This window comes from Mytilus trossulus, chromosome 7, assembly GCF_036588685.1.
Source record: "Mytilus trossulus isolate FHL-02 chromosome 7, PNRI_Mtr1.1.1.hap1, whole genome shotgun sequence".
NCBI classification, from domain to species: Eukaryota; Metazoa; Mollusca; class Bivalvia; order Mytilida; family Mytilidae; genus Mytilus; species Mytilus trossulus.
The window spans coordinates 25,913,231-25,936,453 of NC_086379.1; the positions used below are offsets into that span (position 1 = coordinate 25,913,231).

General features: G+C 30.1%; 1 protein-coding gene across 6 annotated transcripts in view; it reads right to left on the bottom strand.

The window, feature by feature from the left end:
* Nucleotides 1-12,368: 12,368 nt before the first annotated feature.
* The window catches only part of LOC134724840 (pro-neuregulin-1, membrane-bound isoform-like), a 51,806-nt gene continuing 40,951 nt past the window's right edge, over nucleotides 12,369-23,223 (bottom strand). For 4 of the 6 annotated variants that reach the window (XM_063588130.1, XM_063588128.1, XM_063588127.1 and 1 more), the window contains 3 exons: nucleotides 20,650-20,752; nucleotides 17,708-17,867; nucleotides 12,369-16,843 (listed from right to left, as the gene is read on the bottom strand). In XM_063588130.1, the coding sequence (XP_063444200.1) occupies nucleotides 16,037-16,843; nucleotides 17,708-17,867; nucleotides 20,650-20,752 (1,070 nt within the window). In that variant the 3' untranslated portion in view covers nucleotides 12,369-16,036. Of the gene's footprint in view, nucleotides 16,844-17,707; nucleotides 17,868-20,649; nucleotides 20,753-22,930; nucleotides 22,999-23,223 lie in introns of all 6 variants that reach the window. The other 2 variants (XM_063588132.1, XM_063588129.1) reach the window with 1 other exon arrangement.

The window sequence follows — 23,223 nt, forward strand, 5'->3', positions numbered from 1 at the left end:
TATAATATCAAAATTAAACCATCTATTCCTATCCATACCTAGTCCAAATAGCACAAAGCTGAAACATTTTACTGAAAAAATATTTTCCTTTATTTGGGATAACAAACCAGATAAAGTCAATAGAGACACCTTATCCAAACCGCACTGTTTAGGAGGACTAAAAATGATAAATATTGAAAACTATATAAAAGGTCTTAAATTAACCTGGATAAGAAGAATTAATAGAAATAATTCAAAACTAGTAAAACTATTCCTCTTTTCAGAAAATTTGAATTTTTTGGAAATGCAATTTCTTGGTCCTTATAAAAAGTTGAATAATCCATTTTGGAAAGAAGTATTTGACGCTTGGCAAGATCTACAAAATGTACAAAATAACTGTCAAATTAAAACATGCCCTTTATGGAAGAATGATAGAATAAAGATTGGTAACAATCCAGTACTATATAAAGATTAGACAAAAAAAGGGGTTTGGCTGATCAATGACTTGTTACAGGAAGATGGAAATTTTATGACTTTTGATCACTTTAATAAGGTATACAATATTAAAACTAATTTTCTCACATATCAAGGCCTAATTTCGTCAATCAAAAAGTATTTAAAAGAATATCAAATATGTCCAAATGACTTAAAGAGAGAAAACGGTCCTGTTTTGCCCTCAGTGTTAAAGGTTTTTTTTAAATCCCAGAAAGGTTCAAAAGATATGTATAACATTTTGAATGGTAACAAATCAAATCTTAAACAAAAATGTGAACAAAAATGGTCATTAATTCTCAATGCAAACTTCAATTGGAAAAATATTCATGTACTGCCCTTTCATATAACAAAAAATTCAAAATTGCAGTGGTTTCAATACAGAATAATACATCGAATCTTAGGTACAAATGAACTCCTCCTTAAAATAAAAATTAAAGATACAAATATTTGCAGTTTTGGGTGCGGAGGGGTCGAAACAATAGAACATATATTCTGGACGTGCCCATATATATCAAAATTATGGGAAGACCTTAACTTCTGGATATTTGAGAAGACAGAAATAGAACTAACTTTAAATATTGATTTGGTTTTATTTGGTATTTTAACAAAAACAGATAAAAGTGATATAAGAAACATAATACTTCTGCTAACAAAATTCTACATCTATAGAAGCAAATTAGTTATGGAACAAACCAATATAATAGCACTTAAAAATTATTTGAAGGAAAACTTATTGATAGAAAAAAATATATTCTATAAAAATAAATTACTCAGTAGGGCAGAAAACTGCTGGAACCCCTGGACTCCTTTACTATCATAAAAACAAAAAAAACAAAAACCAAAATAGACTTCACATATATTGTATATATTTCATATCCAAACAGCCTCTGTCTTAAAATCATTATCTGCAATGTATCAAACTATTTTTTAGTGTATATAACTATTATGCATACAAATGTGTATAACCTATTACGTTCATGTGCAAATAAGGAAAAGAGGAATTTAATATAGAAAACAGTATATATATTTTTCAAAACCTGTGCATTTGTTATACAAAAAATTGTATTTGAAAATCTCATTAGTAAACTTTGTTCTGTTTATTTTTCTTTTTTTTTCTTTCAAATATTGAAAATTGAACTGTATAATACTAACAAATACTAACAACTGTATAAATATGATATTTACTAATGTTAACGAGGCCGGGATAAGGTACCGGTACTTGATGTTTTAAACTAACAAATGTACAGATTTCATTAAAATATGATAAATTTAAAAAAAAAAAAAAAAAAAAAAAAAAAAAAAAAAGTATTTTTTAATATATATTTTTTATAATCTTTAATTTTATTCCTGCAAAGTTTCCATGTGTCTTTCGGTTAGTGCTATATTTGCACAGTTCTATGTAGAGGAGTCAATCAACTAGTCATTTACAAATTTTACCTTCCATGCATGAAATACTACATAAAATTGTATAATTCTATGCTGTTGAGTGAAAGTGGGTTTTTTTTGCTTTATTTATTTTATGGCCAAAATGTTATATATATATTGTACTTGTTTCCATGACTCTTGGCAGCAAACAATTAGGAAGGCAGGTACAGTGTACAAACATATAAAATATCTTCCATGTAGATTTTTTTGTAAAACTAAATCAAAACATTTTATATTATATTATAGCCATGAACTGTTAGTTAAATGATGTTATTGATTTTTTTTGTTTTAGTGTACCAGCACTATAAAGGGAAATATTCTGTACTAATTTTTCAAGTCAGATTTTTATTTATTCTAAATCAAAATTTAGTCATAGTATCTATGATGAGTTTATTTACAACCACTGGGTCGATGCCACTTCTGGTGAAGATTTATTTCCCCGAGGGTATCACAAGCCCAGTAGTCAGCACTTTTTGTGCTGACATGAATTATCATTGATATGGTTATATTTATAAATTAACTGTTAACAAAATTTTGAATTTTTTGAATTTTTTGAATTACTAAGGCTTTTCTACCTCAGACATAGATTACCTTAGCTGTATTTGGCAACACTTTTAGGAATTTTGGTCCTCAATGCTCTTCAACTTCGTACTTTATTTGGCCTTTTTAACTTTTTTGGATTTGATCGTCACTGATGAGTCTTTTGTAGACAAAACATGTGACTGGCGTATATACAAAATTTAGTCTTGGTATCTATGATGAGTATATTTCTTTTAAATCAAAATTAGTGTATTTTTTCTATTTTTTTATGATATACCTGTATATTGTATAATGTTTATGTTTTTAAATAGATATATTTTGTTTATTTCCACATATGATTTGTGAAGAAAGTAACATATGTCCCATACATATCAAGTCTAACACAAGAGATTTTAAAACAACTTACCTGTGTAGCCAGGATATATTTTTTATTGATTGTAAATCCAGCAAGTTTGTCATGATTCAATATGCATTAATTAGTAGAAATCCATGTACTATGACTTATTTATATGTGTGTATACCCAGTATGTATTTGTTACTTTTGTTACTTGATATTTAAAAATGTGTTGAAATTGGTATAATTTGGTGCAAATGCATGCATACCTGCCAACTTTTCAAAATGCCCATGGGGGTTTTGTGTACAACATGGCTGCCATAGTCCTCAAAAACCTGCAAGGGGGCCTTCAAATACATTTTAATGTTGTTTTTTTGGCTTCTTCATAATTTTTTAAGCCATCAGTCATTGTAAAATTAATTGTTTTGTTTAAAATTGTGGTCAAAATTGCTCTTTCAAAATTTCAATTTGGGAGCCTCCACGGGGGAAATCCCCCGCAAATAGTGACAGTTGGCAGGTATGTAGCATGATGTAGAAATATTTTGTGTATTCTAGTCAGAATATAATTACATGTATATTGTTAACTAAAAAACAAATGCCTGTCTTATAATTTTTCACATTGCAAAGTTTATTGATACTGTGGATATGTTCCGGACCATATGAGTATTCGGACCATACGCATATGGTCATGGGTCATACGCGTATGGTCTGACCATATGAGTATAATACTCGTTTGGTTATTAACGGGCCGGACCATATGAGTATTTGGACCATATAGGTATTTTTTTCAAATTACATTATAAACGTATCAATACAAAAACTATCTTAAAAAGCAATGATGATTACATGAAATGTACTAATTTTAAAATTCAAAGACTACGTAAAATTTAAATATTGATGCCCTAGTTAGTTTTCATCGCTAATTACATTCTTGCATGTAGGCTTGAGGTGACAGTTCCTTCCACACGGTATCATAGTTTTTTTGCATTTACTAGTCCTTGTTGTGCACGATCCTTTTCATTTACATCTTTTGTTTGCGAATGAAAAGTTAGCCTTTTTTGCAGTTGCGTACAGTCATACCGAGGTCTTGGGCCATTCCGATATATCTACGATGTTTTAAGAAGCTCTAGATCTCAAATATCGTAACACGACTGCAATACACCATATTCACAAAACAACTTAAAATGTGTTACTTTCAATTGACTTCTTGTGTAACAGTTCATTAAGAAATTTTTTGAAATATTTTTTTAAGTCGACATATTGCCATTTACTCGTTATAACAAATCGGTAATAACCATCGGTAATGACCATCGGCAATGACCATTGGTATAAAATGTGTTTATTATAGTTTTGACAAGTAAATAAAATTAACTATTTGAAACTTCTATTTTTTTTTAATGTTTTTGTAACGATTATATAAACTAATATAAAGTTACCTATATGATAGCGTCTTTTTAATGAACAGTCATACCATATGAAGAGTTGAGACGTATTTAAAGTAAACTGTCACAGAGTGTTAATTACCCCGACCATACGCGTACCCATATGGTCATGACCATACGCGTATGGTCCAAATACTCATATGGTCCGGAACAGATATATTACTATTTGTTGGATATCAGTTTTAGTGGATTCAGTGTGTTTAGATGAACCACAAAATCCAATGTTAAGTACATGTATAGTATAAATGTATCCTAGGATCCCATGCAAAACAGTCAAATCAAGTATCGACATAAATATTTTTTCTTTCATTCCCTCAAAGTTGGTACACACAAAAAAAAATTAAAATCCTCACTTCCAAAATATTAGAATCAGTACAATTTTATCATAAATAATAATTATTTGAAAAAAAAGTGCAGTGATTTTTTTCCTTCAAGTTCAATGTAAAATAAAAATGTACTTTTTTTTGTTAAGTCTCTATGTTATTTATTCAATTCTGTCTGAATGTGTAACATTTATAATTATTTTATATACAACCTAACATATTCCCTTACTGCTCTTTATGGAAATAAGGAAATAATATAATTATTTCTCTGACATATGAAATAAAATTTAAAAGATAAATAGAGTTATCTCTCTTTGCTTATATGTAGCAATTTCGTGACAAGTGTGATACACTGCAACTAATGTAATAAATTGAATTTTAAACTGTGTTTTCTGCAAGTCCTGTGTTCATTAGTCCAAAGACGATGTAGTCAGAGAGGATTGCGCTCAGTCCATCTATGTGTCTGTCTGTCGTGCTTGAAGATATTGATTTGATATGTGATATATTGTTTTATCATGACAAGTTACAGATTATGTTCAAATTTGGTTTTGGTCTGATAATTTTATGCAGAGTTATGGTCCTTGGACTTTGAAAATTCATTCAAATATTCAGTTATCCACATTTTTTTTGTCATGCTTGAAGATGATAATTTGATATTCATAATTTAATTTACACCAATACAAGATCAAGTTAGCATTATGTTCAAGTACAATTAATTTTTAACTGCAGTAGGGCTATATATTCCCATGCAATACTCTCAGAATGCCTGTTGATCAGGGTTGTATGTCACGCTGTTGGGCCAGCAGCTCCAGTTGTTTCTGAACTAATAGACAATCCAACCAATACTTTTTTAAATTTTTTATATGTTTTTACTGAAGACAAACTGGAAATCAAGAAAGATTGTAATATTTAATTTATTAGTTTGACATTCAGACTTAAATTGTGCTTGATTGCAAAAATACACTTTATATTGTTTATATGCTTTAATTTAAGAACTCTTCAAAGTTAAATCAATGGGTTTCAAATTTTGATATGCTGTTGCTCATGACAAAATGGAGGTCAAGTTCATTATTGAAGATTTTCACTTCTGCTTTTAGGAAGTTGATTTAAGGTGCTTGATTGAAACAACAATGCTACTTTATATCTTTTTCCATCTATTAGGTTGAGAATATTTTGACATTTTTTTTCTTTTAGCTGTTTAGGATCTATTACCTTTCATTGCTTTAACAATAATACTTATAAATATCTTGGTTTTTTTTTGGTTAACAAATATAAAAAAGAAGATGTAGGAATAATTGCCAATGAGACATCTCTAGACAAAAATCCAAATGACACAAAAACTAACAACTATAAGTCATTGTACAGCCTTCAACAATGAACACAGCCCATACCTCATGGGTGATTTCTTATGTATAAATGTTTATACATATCTTGTTAATATAGACACATGTTGTAATGTTACACTATTGTTTCAGGTTGGGTGAAGGTTGGTGCCTATTAAAATGTTTAAAACTTGACTCATTTGTTTGCACCTGTCCTAAGTCTGGAATCTGATGTTCAGTGGTTGTTGTTTGTTGATGGGGTTCATAAGTGTATCTCATTTTTTTATATAGATTATAACGTTGGTTTTACCAGTTTGAATGGTTTAATCTAGTCATTTGTTGGTCCCTTCATAGCTTGCTGTTTAGGTGTGAACCAAGACACCATGTTGAAGGCCACACTTTGACCTACAAATGTACAATGGTTTACTTTACAAATTGTGAAATGGATGAAGAGTTATCTCATTGGCACTCATACTACATCTTTGTATATCAAAAAACTATGTGACAAGTATTCTAATATTATTTTTAGTGTCTAAAGGGTAAACAAATAGATTGAAACCTGTGTATACTCACTATACTGTAAACCAGTCTCATTAAACAACTGCATCAAAACATTAAAGATGAATAATCTTTATTATTATAAAAATAACGAGATGTGGTATGATTGCCAATGAGACAACTATCCACCAGAAAACAACTGATCAGATGTTAGTAACTATAGATCACAATCAACAGTAACCACTACATGTATATTCATGTATCGTACAGTGTTCCAATCCTAGTTTAAGAGGACAGGAAACATGGACATCTGCCTTTTAACAAAGCATAGTTGGATAATTGGTCTAGGGAACAGGACAAAGAAATTTCTCAACAAAAAGTTCAGTATGAATGTAGTCTGATAACTTATTAGACAACTATCCCCCTGTGCTCAAAGGACATGGATATAAGCAATTATCAGTCACAGTACTGCTTTCAGCAATGAGAAACACCCTTCAGTAAAGTAAGCTATTAAAGACACAAAACATGAAAATTATGAAACAACTCCAACAAGAAAACTAATGACCTAATTTATAACAACACAATTTATAGAAAAAAATATGCCAGACATGCATTTATCTATAATGTTCATAGAACACTCCTGTCTAGTCTAAACAACCTCATTGTAACTTTAAAAAATGGTCTGATAATTTATGAAAAAAATGTACCACATTTGCTCTATATGGATCTGCAATTGACATTACAAAAGTGTTCCTCATCAATCTATTATCACATCCCTCAAACGGACCTTCCTTTGACCTTGAACCTCATTGACAAAGGTCACATTTCTCTTTGGTCTATTAAATAACAGCTGTATACATTGACATTTGTCTGGATAGTATAAATGAATTTGGAAATGATAAGGTCAAATATAACATATGGTTGATCAAAATCAATTCTCATTGTTCATTTTTGGAGGGAAAACCAGATGTTTCCAGCATGGGAATACATCACACCACAAAGTCTACATCAGCAATGCAGATAGATTTTTTTTTTAATGTTGATTTGACAATTGGTTTAAATTGAAATGCAAACTGTGTTCATGTCTTTATGTATTTCTTGGTTGTTTATAGGCAACTTAAAACTGATTATTGCAGTACAATTGGACTTTTCAAAATAGTATCTGGTAAACTGTATTCAAAATATACAATGAATTGTATTGATTTCATTGTTTGTTGAAAAAATTACATTTGAAGGTGTTTCACTGATATGGAAAAATTGATTGAAAATTGTTTTGGAACTTTGTTGAAAAGTCATGTGCATAAGAAATCTAAACCTCTACCCATACATTCATTTTCTGAGTATTCTAAAAAATATTAAAAATATGTGTGTTCATGTTTGATTATTGAAGCAAAATATTTTTCTAATTATGTTTATCTGTTATAAGATTTTTATGTTTTAAGCCCACCTTTGATAGTAAATATGCATTAGTTTTTCGAGCCTGTTTGTCTATCTGCTTTTTCTGTCAGTCCTGTAATTTATATCTGGTAATATTTTTCATTTGGTGTAGGTTAAAGATTGGTTAAAGGAAGTTTTAAGTTCTTTGTTTTGTATAGTTTGGGGTCCGTAGTACTCTATTTGCAATGCTAAATCATCTTTTTTAGTCCCCTGCTGACAAAGTCCATCTGTCTGTCTGTCTGTCTGTCAATCAAATCAGTTTTCCAGACTTGTGTTCTTCTTGCTTTATGATATTGATTTTATAATTGGTATAAAGTGTTATGATGACAATTACAGATCACATTTAATTTTGTTCCAATCTAATGATTTTGTGGTCCTTGGACTTGAAATAAACTCAAAACAACAGTTTTTATCAGAATGATTGTAAGGTGTACATGTTTAGCTGGCAGGTGTCATCTACCCTTGACCTCATTTTTATGGTTCAGTTGTTAAATTACGATTTTGATTTTTGATCTTTTTTTCTATTACTATATACAATAGATCAATTTTATTTGGTGTATGGAAATATCTTATAATGTACATGTCAGTCTTGCAGGTTTTATTTGACCTTGACCTCATTTTTATGGTTCATTGCTCAGTGTTAAGTTTTTGTGTTTTGTGTTTTTCTTAAACTATAAGCAGTAGGTCAACAATGTTTGTTGAATCGAAGGATTTTAAGCTGTACATGTCTGCCTGGCATGGTTCATCTGACCTTGACCTCATTTCATTGGTCAATGTTTAGTTTTCTAGGTTAAGTCATTTTCTTAGAAACTATAAGCAATAGGTCAACTATACTTAGTGTATCAAAGAATGATTGTAAACTGTTTATGTATTTCTTGTTTGGTATATGACCTTGACCTCATTTTCTTGGATCATGTTGAGTTTATGTGATAGTTGTAGTAAAGCTTTATATTTAGGACTATCCACATAATATCATTGATTAGTAAAGAAGGCGAGACATTTCAGCACTCTTGTTTTAAATTCAATCTCGGGTTCTTAAATCATCAATAATCTTCTTAAAGACCATCATGAAATTCGGTAAACTTTTTACAAGAGCTTCTTTGTAACATAATCTAGAGAAAATTTTAATTTTTCCATAATTTAACAAGAAATTGACTTAGTTCTGTTTACGCAATCAACATTTTAGTACTTTCTGTCGTTAAAGATAATTACCTAAAACTTATATAAACTATGTCAAAACTGGACAAAAGCTTGCATTCATAGTCATGATATAGAAACTGGAGCAAAATGTATTACCATTTACACTGAGAGCAGCAGTTACTGGGTCAATTTTCTTTCATTTCTGAAAATGTTTTTGTATGGTGATTTTACTACATACATTCAAATATTGTTTTTTTGTTTGGTTCTGCCTACACAGGAGAAACAGTAAAGTTCTTCCATTAGATCATGTATGTCATATACCAACAATGTACAAAAGAAGATGTGGTGTGATTGCCAATAAGACAACTCTTTACAAGAGACAAAATGACACAGATAATAACAACTATAGGTCACTGTAAGTCCATCAACAATGAGCAAAGCCCATACTGCATAATCAGCTATATAAGAGGGAGGAAATGAGGGGTCCTGATCACGAAATCCAGAGATCTTGAAATTTGAAAAAATAATTCCCAGATCATGAAAGGGTAAATCCTGAAATCTGAGCTTAAAAACACCCGATCCTGGAGTCCCGATAAAGGTCCTATGATCTCCTATCCCCCCTCATATAAGGCTCTCACGAGACCTGCTACAATGGTCATCTCAAAAAATGTGAAAAATGTCTTTTATCAGGCCACTGTCTTGTCCTAATCTAATAGTAACTTTGTATTTCGAACCTAAATTCAAAGTTTAGCTCTTTCATGAGGTAAGCTTTCTCTGTCTTGATGGTGACTTTTTTATACAGGTTTGACTGATTGGTATTTTGAAAATTGAGCATGCACTTGGAATAAAATTCAAAATGAATCAAACTTTATGTATTGAAATAAACATCAAAAGGTGATAGTGTAAGGATTACTTCAAACCTCGAGCTTCAAACAGGTGTTATTTAAACCTTTTAAAAGGAGGAATCTGTTTGCCGTCTGTGATGTTAAAATTCAAAGTTATCATCCAGTTGTAACAAAACTTGATTAAATGAGATATTTTGTTTTAGGGATAAAACACTCTGCATGTAATGTAATCAGAAGTATTTCTTATCAACAGCTGTAATGAAATCAGATCAAAGACATTGTAAAGTCTCCACCCTGTCCTTTATCTTTTACATAATCAGAGCACAAGTGTCCTTGAACTTTGATACATGACCTTGATTTTAAACATATTCTATTTTCATGTGCTGCTCTTCAGTTTTCTGACCAAATTTGAAGAGCAAATTATTTGAAGACAAGACAGGCCAATTTAAACCATTACATGAGTTCTGTAATGCTGAACAGCTTTTAGTTCTATATTCTTATGGACGTTGTTGACCCTTGACCTTTATAATATGAAATAGGATAATGATTTTACCAAGGATTTGTATAGTAACATTTTCAGATCATTCTGATGGTGTATAAATCACAGAATGAAAATGTATGGGTCACAGTCACCGTCACATCCTAGTTTTTTCAACCTTGTTTGTCTAATTGTGACACTAATTAAAAACTTTGAAAAATTCATTAAAATGACACTTATACTTTATATCAGTTTATCCCATCTTAAATTAATGAGGCATTTACTATATAATTTTTGAAATCCAAGATTCTAGTTGTCATCTTTTGTCCTAATGATTTAGCTTAAACTTCTAGGATTTCAAAGAATTTTATAAAACATTTCTTTAGACGTTTTCTGTTGTAAATAATATTAGCCGACAGTGAATCAATGTTTGGTTTTTCTCTTGTCAGTAATACTTGGATCAGAGGATAAAAGAAACATTATAAATAATAACTAAACATATATAGTTGGTTTTTCTCTTGTCAGTAATACTTGGATCAGAGGATAAAAGAAACATTATAAATAATAACTAAACATATATAGTTGGTTTTTCTCTTGTCAGTAATACTTGGATCAGAGGATAAAAGAAACATTATAAATAATAACTTTAACATATATAGTTGGTTTTTCTCTTGTCAGTAATACTTGGATCAGAGGATAAAAGAAACATTATAAATAATAACTAAACATATATAGTTGGTTTTTCTCTTGTCAGTAATACTTGGATCAGAGGATAAAAGAAACATTATAAATAATAACTAAACAGGACTCAGTTTAGAATTTGTTCTGTGATTGCAAAGCAGAATTTAAACTTTTTTTTTAAATTTTATACGAGGCATGCCTAAGATTATCATTACTACCAGACTTGTGGAGGTATGCTGATATCAGATAATGGATAATTTATGTGCATGCTTTTTTTTATCTGCAGTATTAAGGTTTGAACATTAAATACCTCATGGAAAATTTAAGCTCTTCACTGGGAACACTGAGTGATCCTTTTTCATTGTTAACTGTATTGAACTGAGCAATGGGAAGAATTAAGGTCAAATTTTGAATTATCTTCCTTTGTCCATAAATAGATATATAACTACAGGTAAAACAGATAAGATTCATATGCCATGCATGCTTTTAGCTTTCTGCATTTTGCATCATGTGTAATTTTCAATAGCCTTACGTTTTATTAGTAAAGTATTGTTATCTAAATATCTGAATATATAAAATCATTAATAAATTTCATGACATGGGCATGGATAGAATGTAAATAATGTTCACCTCACTGCACTGTGTTTTGTAAGGCAAAGATCATGCCTAGACCAAGCTGTTAAGCCAGTGACTATGACCCCTATAAAGCTTTTGTTTTTCAACCTGACTTTAATCCGTATTGAGTGTAATATGTTTTCTTGGGTCTGCATCCAGTTATAGTCCGATAATTAACACATTATAAGGCTTCTCCAATCCTCTAACAAAATTTGTTTCCCCATATAATAATACCTGAACTCACAAACATTTTAACCTAGCTTTCCACATTCTGTATGTGCCCAAACTCTTTAACTGAGAAACCTGTAATTTAGTGGTTGTATTTGGTTCATGTTTGTCTTCAGTAAATTCTTTTGTTATTTTATTTATTTTGATTTTATGATTATCATTTGGATTGATTCAAATTTTGTCATATAAAAGCAGACCATATGGTATGGGTTTTGCTCATTATTGGAGGCTCATTTGAACTTCAGTGGATAGTTATTTCTTTGGCAACCATACCACCTCTATTTATATTCATAGTGATGATAAATACATCCTCTGAGTCCCTATATGCTTGTTACCAAGATATAACAAATGTCTTATGTTCAAATGTTGTACTGTTATAACACTGTCCCAGGTTAGGGGAGGGTTGGGATCCCGCTAACATGTTTAACACCGCCACATTATTTATGTATGTGCCTATCCCAAGTCAGGAGCCAGCTGTAATTCAGTGGTTGTCGTTTGTGAATGTGTTACTTATTTGTTTTTCGTTCATTTTTTTATGTTAATAAAACATTTCAATCAGTTATTATAGATAAAAAAAAAAAAAACATTATTTTAAATATTTTAATTTCCTTCAATACTTCCATCTGTAACTGACGTAACAAAAACAGACTTTTGTGTTCTCTCCAAAATATCACATTCAGTAATAGAGATAAATTGTTGCATAGCATATACTTTTTAAACAACAACTTGCTTGAACCTGACAATTAACAAAATAAATTAATATGATCACATAATCTTGTACAACTATAAAATGCATTATTAAGCTTCTTCAAGCATGATTTATCTATCATATAAGAGTTTTAATAAATAGGAATCTAATATATACAAATAAGAAAAGGAATGTCAAGATTATATACAATAAAAAAGAATGAAAATATAACAGTTCACATATAACTAACATCTAGATTAAATCCATGAACAATATGAGGATGAAAATCATGAACAAAGCACTGTTAACTAAAATGGAGATATGGGTTTATATTCACGAATGGTTTCAATCTTGAGTCTGACTAGAAATTTTGTTGATATATAATATGCTACAATGGCTTAAAACGATTAGAAATAAAAAGATGTTTTAAAAGTCAATTAAAAACATATCCTTTTTAATAAAGCTAGCCAGAGCTATATTTGGCCATTTTTGTCAACTGGTATTTTTTTTTTAAGATATTTTCAAGTCACATGGAAATGGAGTTATATACTTGATGGACCCAGATCTTGGTGTATCCAATCAGATTAGATCCAGTGTGATTTTTTTTTAATGTTACCATGACCAATAAAACTGATCACTATCATATTGTTAAAATGCAAGCATCATCAGACAAAAACAAACAAACTAAATCTTTTAAACACTTGTATAATCAAAAAGGGAGAGCAGACTGTGATAGGGTGAACATCTGAGACATATAGAATAAAGATAATTTCGTTTTTAACATCAAGCAAGCCTTAGGGGATAAACTTGAGTGTGATGTTGCTGCATTGATACTAACATCATTGCCCAATATTTTCAAGTATCTAGTCCATGATCTTTTACATATATGGCAGTAAGATCAAAGTGAAAATGTACAAATTATAGATAAATCCAGTACCCAACCCTTCCATGCTTTTTTTATAACAAAAAGATACACTCTAACATAAATGTTGTATTGTTGACAAGCAATATACCTTCAGCTATGAAGATCATACTATTTCAAGAGTTAATTAAGATTTGACAACTTTCTGATGCATTAAAGACTGAGGGTTTTTTTCTCTGCTGATTGCATTTGAACTACAGTTTCAGATAGTTAATTATCACTCAATCAGTAACCTTGTCGTATATTTCATCTTAATTTCTTGACCTCATCATATATTCATGAAGATTTGAATAGTGACCTATTTCAGCGACTCTTCCCTAACACACATTACATAGTAAGTGGCTCCCCACAACCTTTCATATGACCTTGTGAGAATATCTAATGTTAATTTCGTATCAAATATTTATTAAATAACAATTGCAGACATTCTCTGCTATCAAATATACTCTTTTCAATAATTCATAATTCCACAAAGTGACAGTAAATATGTATATTATATAAAATCAATATTCATTAATCCTCTAGAGTAAAAACAAATATTAAATGAAGAACACTTCCAGCAGAAAAAACTATAAGGAGGCCTAGCAAAATTTATATCTTATTCTTAATTTCTTTTTGCTAACAAAATACCGAATGCAGGGTGGAAATGTTTAGTTTTCTTTTCTTTATTCAAGTTTGAAAAGTAGCTCTATATAATAAAAAAAACTGAATATTTTCTCATGAGGATGGTTGGATTTTTATATATAAAAAGCACTAGATTTTAATTACAAGTCGCAAACAAAATTATATTTTTTTCTGAACTTTATATTGGGACAGAATTCTAACACTTTGTTCTTTTTTAAAGCATTTGTTTTTCTAAATTTGGTATAAAAAAAATCAAAAGTAGCAAAAATCCATTTAGCTTTCACTAGTATCATATTATAAGTCAATTAAGTACTGCAATTAACTAAATGTAGTTATTAATGTTTATGAATGCTTTTTGAAAAAGTCATGCTCACACAATTTTAATGAAAAAATGAAATAATAAAATATTTCATTTTGAAATTAATGAGATTTTGATGGATTTCTGGAGAAATAAGTATAATATCTCCTGTATGATCACTGAAAATGCTTTTGTTGAAAACCTTAACAAATGTACTTTTAAAATTACAAGTAGATTACATAAATGGTGCTTTTTTTTAAGACCATAAAAGTTCCTTAAAATATCCATTCAATAAAATGGACAATATTTTCTAGTAAAAGTCACTGTAGTACATTCTACAAATATAATTTCTAAAGTGTTTCGCAAAGTAAAAATATGTGATATCTAAATGTTATACAAATGTCACATTGCATGTAAATACATTACCGGTACTTTGATAACAAACAAGTAAACAAATATTGCAAGTATACAAGTACAGTGTATTTGTTCAGCTTTATTTTTATTACAATTAAAACACAATAATCTTAAAGAAACAAACATGATAACAATTGATATCCATTAAAATAGTTTTAAAAATAAAATAAAATATGGCTTTCAAAGGGGAATAACTTAAAATTATTGTAAAGCACAAAATCTAAAATAACTATGAGTGACCATTGGTCACTATAATCCCGTCCTAATAGGGAAAAAAAATTGTAGACTACCTAAGATTTGTTGTAGAATAAAATAATCAGACAAAGTCAAAGCAATTTTTTGTTCTTTTATTTTTTATTTCAGAATAAATACGATTGATTGAGTAGTAACTTTTTGAATCCAAAAATCATTTTGCATCCTGACTGGCCAAAGTTATGGATTTTTATTTCAAAAATTGGAAGAGCACACTTTTTGTGTTGTTTTTTTTTATAAATACAGGTGATTCAGAAGAAAAGTTTATTAAAAACATAGATTTTGACTTAACAATTGGTTTTTGAAATTAATATTAAATTGGTGTGGCTTAGTAACTGCAAGATATAATTACTGTAATGAATGAACCCTGTATGTATTTTTAAATGAACACTTTCTATGATTAAGATATAGGTCGGAAAAAAGCAAACATAAACTTATTAAAAAGAACAAACATTTTTTGTTCTAATATTAAAATCAAAAGTCATTCATAAATACACTTGAAAGAAACTCTTTCTATATTGTGAAACATAACAACAATGAAATATTAAAACTAATATTTGGTCCCTAAGAGTTGACTTCCATATATTCTTCATTCTTACATCACTCAAATTCATAGCTTTTGTAAAATGATCAAAAAGGAATCTTGAGTTTCTTACCTATTCAACATTTTTGAGAATAGTAACTGATTTTGGTAGTGAGACAGGATTTTCATACAAAACACAGTTGTGTACAACTATTTTTTTACATCAAATTTTTACACACAATTTTATAACTAAAGTTATAACAAAATAAAGTTGTCAAATTAAAAAAAAAAAACTTCAAGTTTAACTGATTGAGTTATACAAAGAATATTGGAGATATTAAAATTCAAAGAACAATAAATGAAATGTACAAATGAAATCATAACCCTGATAAAATTGGCCATAATAATAGTATTTGTAATACTAAACATGCTTAAGTACTATGTCTTTATGAATTTTTGATACATTGCTTGGAATTTAAGAATATTTAAATACTGTTGTTTTGTTGTGCCCTACGAAATAAAATGTCCAAGAATCACACTGGTATTGAATTAGGTATGTCGTCATCGCGTAGATCATAGATGTGAAAATTGGCACCACTGGTGGCTAAATGAGAATACATTTCATTCTGATTAGTAATTGAATTCTTTCTCAAATCATTTGAACTTCTACGGCGATTTGTCTTTCTGACCAGTTCAGGTGAACCTCTCTCATTCCATGAATAATTACTATCATTATGAATGTTAGATTCTGAATTTCTACTTTTATTCAAATGTCGGAGTTCCTCTTTACTCCATGATGAACACTCACTTGATGAAGAGATTTCAGAGTTATCTTCACTGTTACTTGTAGGAGTGTAAACAACCACAGGATTGTGAACTCCAACAGAACTGTCTCTCTTGGGAGAAGAGTCTGGAGATAACTCCATAGAAGGAACACTTGATTGGTTAGACTTCCTCACTAAAGGTGCACTTGATTGGTCCTCTTCACTGATGTGAAGGGATGGCAATGAATTTTTAATTTGTTCTTCATCACTACTTAAATCACCTTCACTAAATTTAGGGACCTTTGGTTTTTTATATGCCATTAATTCCTTCTCATTTTTTATAACTGGTTCAATGCTTGTCATATTATTATTAGAACTATTCCGATTTTCATGGTTTTCAGAGCCATTTAAAGGCTGACTTCTTCGACCATCTGATATACCTGACAACCTTGAACGAGAATTACGTCTTGGACCTGCATTCCTTATAAAATCCTCATTATCCATTGGATTGAGATACAGATTCAAGTTTGTATGTGGGTTGGGAGTGACAAAACTTGTTTCATCCGTCTGGGTCTCCTACAAAATAAATTTAAATAAAATATTACTTTTTTTAATCCTTTTATCATGGTGTTTTTATATACAGAGTATTACAGAAACAACTAAAACATTTTAATCTTTATTGAGATTATTTTTATCAAAACAGACAGCATTTTTATTTAGGTACAGTATACTCCCTTATTTTTTCAATAAAAGAGAGAAGAGAGCAGTATTTAACCTCATCACTTAGATTTTCATCATATGGTACTCATACACAGGTCTATAATCAGCAGTATTTGCCCAACATTTATGTATTGATTGTTGTGGTTTGTTAAATATTCAGTGAGAAAGATTTCTGCAATTTCAAGATGACATCAAAATTGGTCTAAGAACTAGAAAAAAATTGTTGCAAATACTATTGAGCAAACAGAGCATTTCTCTCACTTTTGAGGTATCAGGTTTACAATCTTAATTTCATCATTATATTTCTGCATATCTATAAGATAAAGTTTAAACACAGCCAAGAAGAAACCCCTCTTTAGCATTGGTTTTACAGACAGAACACCTATTTTGTGACCTTTGTGGCCTTCTCAGCTTTTTGTACATGCTTAATCAAGTGCTGGACTTTGTCCTTTATATTCTATATTCATAGAACTAGTACACATTTTTGTTTAGAAACCAGCTCAGAAGCCCACCTCAGGGTGCAAGATTTTCTTACTGTATTGAAGACTCATTGGTGGCCTTTGACTGATTTCTGCTCTTTGGTTGGTTTATTGTCTCTTTGACACATTCCCCAATTTAATGTACTTTGATTGAGTCCTGTTAATATTCAACCCCCAATTATTGCAACACAGTTGACTGTTTTAACCCATGGAATCAACACTTATATGTATATAATCTCACCCTGTGATTCATGGTTACACGTTCATACAGTTTGAACTTTGAAATCTCTGAGACTTCATCTAGACTAGGTAGTTTGCTGTACGAAGGTGGAATGTTTTTAGTTTGATTATTTTGCTGCCTCTTTTCCGCCTGCCTTCGGAAGAATCTATTTCTTCTTCTCCTAAAATACAACATAACAAATAGTACTATTTGAAACAGTATCAATTCTAAATTCAATTGGATTAGGAAAATGTTTATGCTTAGGGAAAAAACCCATATACCATAAGGATGAAGTAAATCAAGATATAATATTTTAAACTTGAAAGTTTAAAGTTTAGAAAATATGTGTTAATCCCTATTCAGTGTACTGTATATGACGATATTCTCAAGAAATACTGTTATTTAATAGCAATATCTCAAGCATAAGTCACTTTTATTCCCTATTGGTGATGATTAGCTCCTCATATATTCATGTTTTTATACAGCCCTAGATTTCAAATATTCTGCTCTGAGTGTTACTGATAAAGTTTAATCCAGATCAGGTCTTCAATTTTATGATATTCATTGATATAAATTGTCCTAATGTGGAAAAAAATGCATTCAAGTCAGAGTTAAAGGTGCCCTACAAAATTCCATATGTTTCCCATGCTGATAGATCCAAAAGAGTTTACCATTGAAAGATGTAGTGATCTGACTATTCACCAGGGCCCTTATAAATGCATAATTCAACTCAAATTAAGAATTTTTCCGAATGGACAGATTTTCAACATTTCCTACAATAAATTAGTACTATGATTGGATACCTTAACTTAAGTTGTTTTATGCATACGTACAGGCCCAGGTTTTAATATCAATTAAAATTTGACTGAAACCCCACTTTTCTAGGGAGGACATCCTTTTTCATAAATTTCTGGATTTAACCAGAAAGAATCAAATATTCTATATAAAAAAAAGCCATTGAAAAATCCAGAGCTCATTTTCAGTACACGATAACTAAGATGATCTCAGATGCTAACACACCCATTCATAAAGAAATCCTACATTTTGACATTAAAACTTCAGATAGATGTCAATAGATTCAAAAGAATCTATATATTTACAGATATGCCCTATAGCTGTCTGGAAAATTAAGTTTATTTAGCAAAAGATTTCACAATATGTAAAATCATGAAGGTTAACCATACATTATTTTTCTTAAACATTATTATCCCTGACTGTTCTCTCTGAAAATGGAGATTCTACATTTAATGAGGCTTTATTAAAAGCCATTAAACATTCTAATGTTCTACAGTGACGTAAAAAAGGTCAAATAATGAGGGCAATGGATATTTTAACTCAATCTTGAATGAATGTCCATTAGTATTTTTAAAAACTGCATTTATCTCTGACAAAAAAAAAGCCCCTTTACAATGTCTACAATTCCTAATGTGTTGGTACACTCTCTGCCATTTATTATCTGGAAACGTTATATACCCCTCTAGACAACAGGGGCCATTATGCCTCTTTCAGGATGCATTATGGGTACCTTGGGGAAAATTCTCAAACACCTTTTATCTTTCTTCATTATAATATTTTTTGGACCCATTGAGTCTGATTGTATGCATACCTGCAGCGCCAACAGTCACGTATTTGTGGGGGATATCCCCCATGGAGGCTCCCAAATTGAAATTTTGAAAAAATTAACAGGTATGTGTATGTATTTACAAATGAACAAAGGGGAGATTCTTGATATGTTGGAGACAGCAACCCAATTACCCAAAAATCCATCCAGAGGTCAAAATGAAGTTCAGAGGTCAAAATAAAATTTTCTACAAAAAGACAATTGTTTTTACAATATGTCAATTTCATAGACAACAGGAGACATTATGTTTCTTTCCTAATGCATTACTGGTTCTTGGAAAATCAATCTAGAGGTCAAAATACAATTTCTACAAACAATAATTGCCTATACTTAATACGACATATTTCAACATCTTAAATTGCTTAAGGGTGCAAAAGAATAATTTTAGCCGGAACAATTACCTAATAAGTAAATATAAATGTCTTTAATACATTTTTCTCCTCATTACACCTATTTAAATGACCTTGAACCCCCACCCTCTTGACCCTTCTGTATATAATATACCAGTACTTACTTGGCAAGTAGATATGAAGTGATGCAGATACAAACAAAGACTAAGATACCAATAAGACCTAATGTCCTTGAACTCTCACCCTCTTGACTCCTGTGTTTATATTATACCAGTACTTACTTGGAAAGTAGATATAAAGTGATGCAGATACAAACAAAGACTAAGATACCAATAACACCTAATGTCCTTAAACTCTCACCCTCTTGACTCCTGTGTTTATATTATACCAGTACTTACTTGGAAAGTAGATATAAGGTGATGCAGATAAAAACAAAGACTAAGATACCAATAACACCTAATGTCCTTGAACTCTCACCCTCTTGACTTCTGTGTTTATATTATACCAGTACTTACTTGGAAAGTAGATATGAAGTGATGCAGATACAAACAAAGACTAAGATACCAATAACACCTAATGACCTTGAACCCCCACCCTGGCCTTTACTCCTGTGTATATATAATAATTGTACTTACTTGGCAAGTAGATATGAAGCGATGCAGATACAAACAAAGACTAAGATACCAATAACACCTAATGACCTTGAACCCCCATCCTGGCCTTGACCCCTGTGTATATATCATACCAGTACTTACTTGGAAAGTAGATATGAAGGGATGCAGATACAAACAAAGACTAAGATACCAATAACACCTAATGTCCTTGAACTCTCACCCTCTTGACTCCTGTGTTTATATTATACCAGTACTTACTTGGCAAGTAGATATGAAGTGATGCAGATACAAACAAAGACTAAGATACCAATAACACCTAATGACCTTGAACCCCCACCCTGGCCTTGACTCCTGTGTATATATAATAGTTGTACTTACTTGGCAAGTAGATATGAAGCGATGCAGATACAAACAAAGACTAAGATACCAATAACAATACCAATTATAGTTAATCTGCGATCGTTCTCCAAAGCTTTCTGGTCTGAAATAGAAATGAATACTTTGTACTCTCTTTTCAAGATCAACTCCAGTATTTTTTTAAATAATTCTATACAAAGCAAGTTATATATATTTTTTTCTAAATACTATCAATATTTTGGCCTTTTCTTTTTTTTTTTATCATATCCAAATATCACAATTACATGTTTTATTTTATCATCTATTACAATGTATTACTGTAATAGTTGTTTTTTTGTTTTAGATAATGTTCAATGCTTGTTTTTAAACAGGTCCTCTATCTCTGATCTCTAATGTTTTTTCATTATGATTATAAATATACTGTCTAATTCATTATTTAAAAATTTGTTGTCCAAATTTTGCTTCTATAATATGTACAAGATTTATAGAAGTTTAAATAAACAAGAATTATTTTAAAAAAAAACTTAATTTATTCTCTGTTCATTCTTTATTTTATCTTATTTTATTTTATCATAAAAAATTCTAAATTTTGAGAATTAACAGAACTTATCATTCAAAGATTTTATCGTTTTCTTTATGTACAATTTGCTGACAGGTATGATCTTCATTTACACATATTTTTACATACTAATCTTTTTAATGTGCTTGATAAATTTCATTCAATCTAATTTTTGCACACAAGCGCTGCTAAATCAAAGCAATGTTTAACATTTCAACTTTTCCTTCACCTGGTTTTCTGTTCACCTGTTTTTCTGTGCAGTTATAAAGTGATACAAGGAACACAATATGTATACACCAACAACATAAAGATGATACTGTATAATAGCTCACACAGATTACAAAAAGATGGATAGAAATGGAAAAATATATGAACCATAAGTGTCCCTTCGAATCTCCAGTGTACCACTTTAACACAAGATATTGGTAAAAGTTGAAAAGTTTCTATGGAAACAATAGTTATATATATATATGAGAGAGGTTTTCTGATTATATATACAGATATAATAAGATATTAATTTAATATCAATGATTTCACCTTCTGTTGTAAAGTGTTGATGACAACGATCTTTGGTATTGGTAACTACAAACTATTAAATTATTAAATTATACCTTAAATACTTTGACAATGAACACTGAAGTCATATCACATCGGCTTTAACAGAATGAATGAGTTTTATTTCAACTTAATTCATTTCATTTTAACATCTACTCAACCAAATTTTTAACTTATTAAATCCTACTAAATCTCAATTATTGGGAAAGTTTTTGGAGTAAAATAACACTGAAATCAACATTAGAAAATCAGAACCCCTCTTTGATTATTGGATTGCTAAAGCTTGCCTACAAAAGTTTTCACTTGCCTTACTTATGCTGGACTCCAATGTGTAACAAATTTAATACTGTAGTGTAAATTCTCTTTTCTTATCCCTTGAATATGTTTTTATTTTTAATTTATCTTTATATATATGCATTGATGAAAATTGTATTTGATAAAGATTGTCCTGTGCTGATGCCCACCCAAGTTTAATTGATGTTCATGGAATTTTTTCCAACCTCAAACTTATTTTCTAATTTAGGAGTTAAATTAAATTAATCAATTATAATCCTGCATAGGTTGCACGCTTTTTTAATTAAAACTTCTCTTTTGACACAAGAACATGAATTGTCTGTTTCCTCTTGCTCTTGAAATTAACTGACCTTCTAAAAATGCACAACTGCACATGTTATGAATTAAATCTTAGTTTTAAGTCCATCCCAATATACTTTAGAACAGATTAGTCATTGACAAACTTAGAAAAGAAAAAAGTCGCCAATTAAATCTTGTCTGAATTTAAAATTGTAGTTTTTGACTACAATTTGCAGTAACTTAGTCTATTCTAATAATCCTAACAAAATGAAAAGATTTTTTATTGACAACCTTTCCCAAAGATAAAATTGTCAGAGTTTATTTTTTGCCATTGGATACCCCAAACATGTTCTAATAATAATGAAAAAAAACCAGATGGTGATAACTACATGTGGAATGAGGTCTGTAGATGCTGCACTGACTGACAGACAGGAGAAGTCAATGCGTCTCCACACACATCTATGTCGGGAAGACATAAAAATTGAAATGTGATACTCCATCTCTTTAATTTCAAAGTTAAATTTAATTTAAAATTTATTAGAATTGTTTATATTTATGATCCCTGTTTAATTAAAATCTACGTTTCATTCCTTGCCATATGTATAATATACCTACTGGATGCTACTTTGCCAAAAATCAATTTCCTGTACTCGCATCGGTCCCCTTGGTGCGTGGCGGGACACCTATCAGGTGGGAGATAAAAAGTTCAGATATTAAATAAAAACCAATCAAAATCAAGAAGAATGAGAAAATGTTTTATTATTAAGTCCAGAAATTATGGCTGTTGTTCATTTTTCTTTCTCCCACATTTTGTTTTTAAAACAATATGGTCTGAAACTTTTCAACCCAAAGTGCAACAAACACCATTCATATTCCTGAACTTCATAACAAAAGTGCATTAATACAGT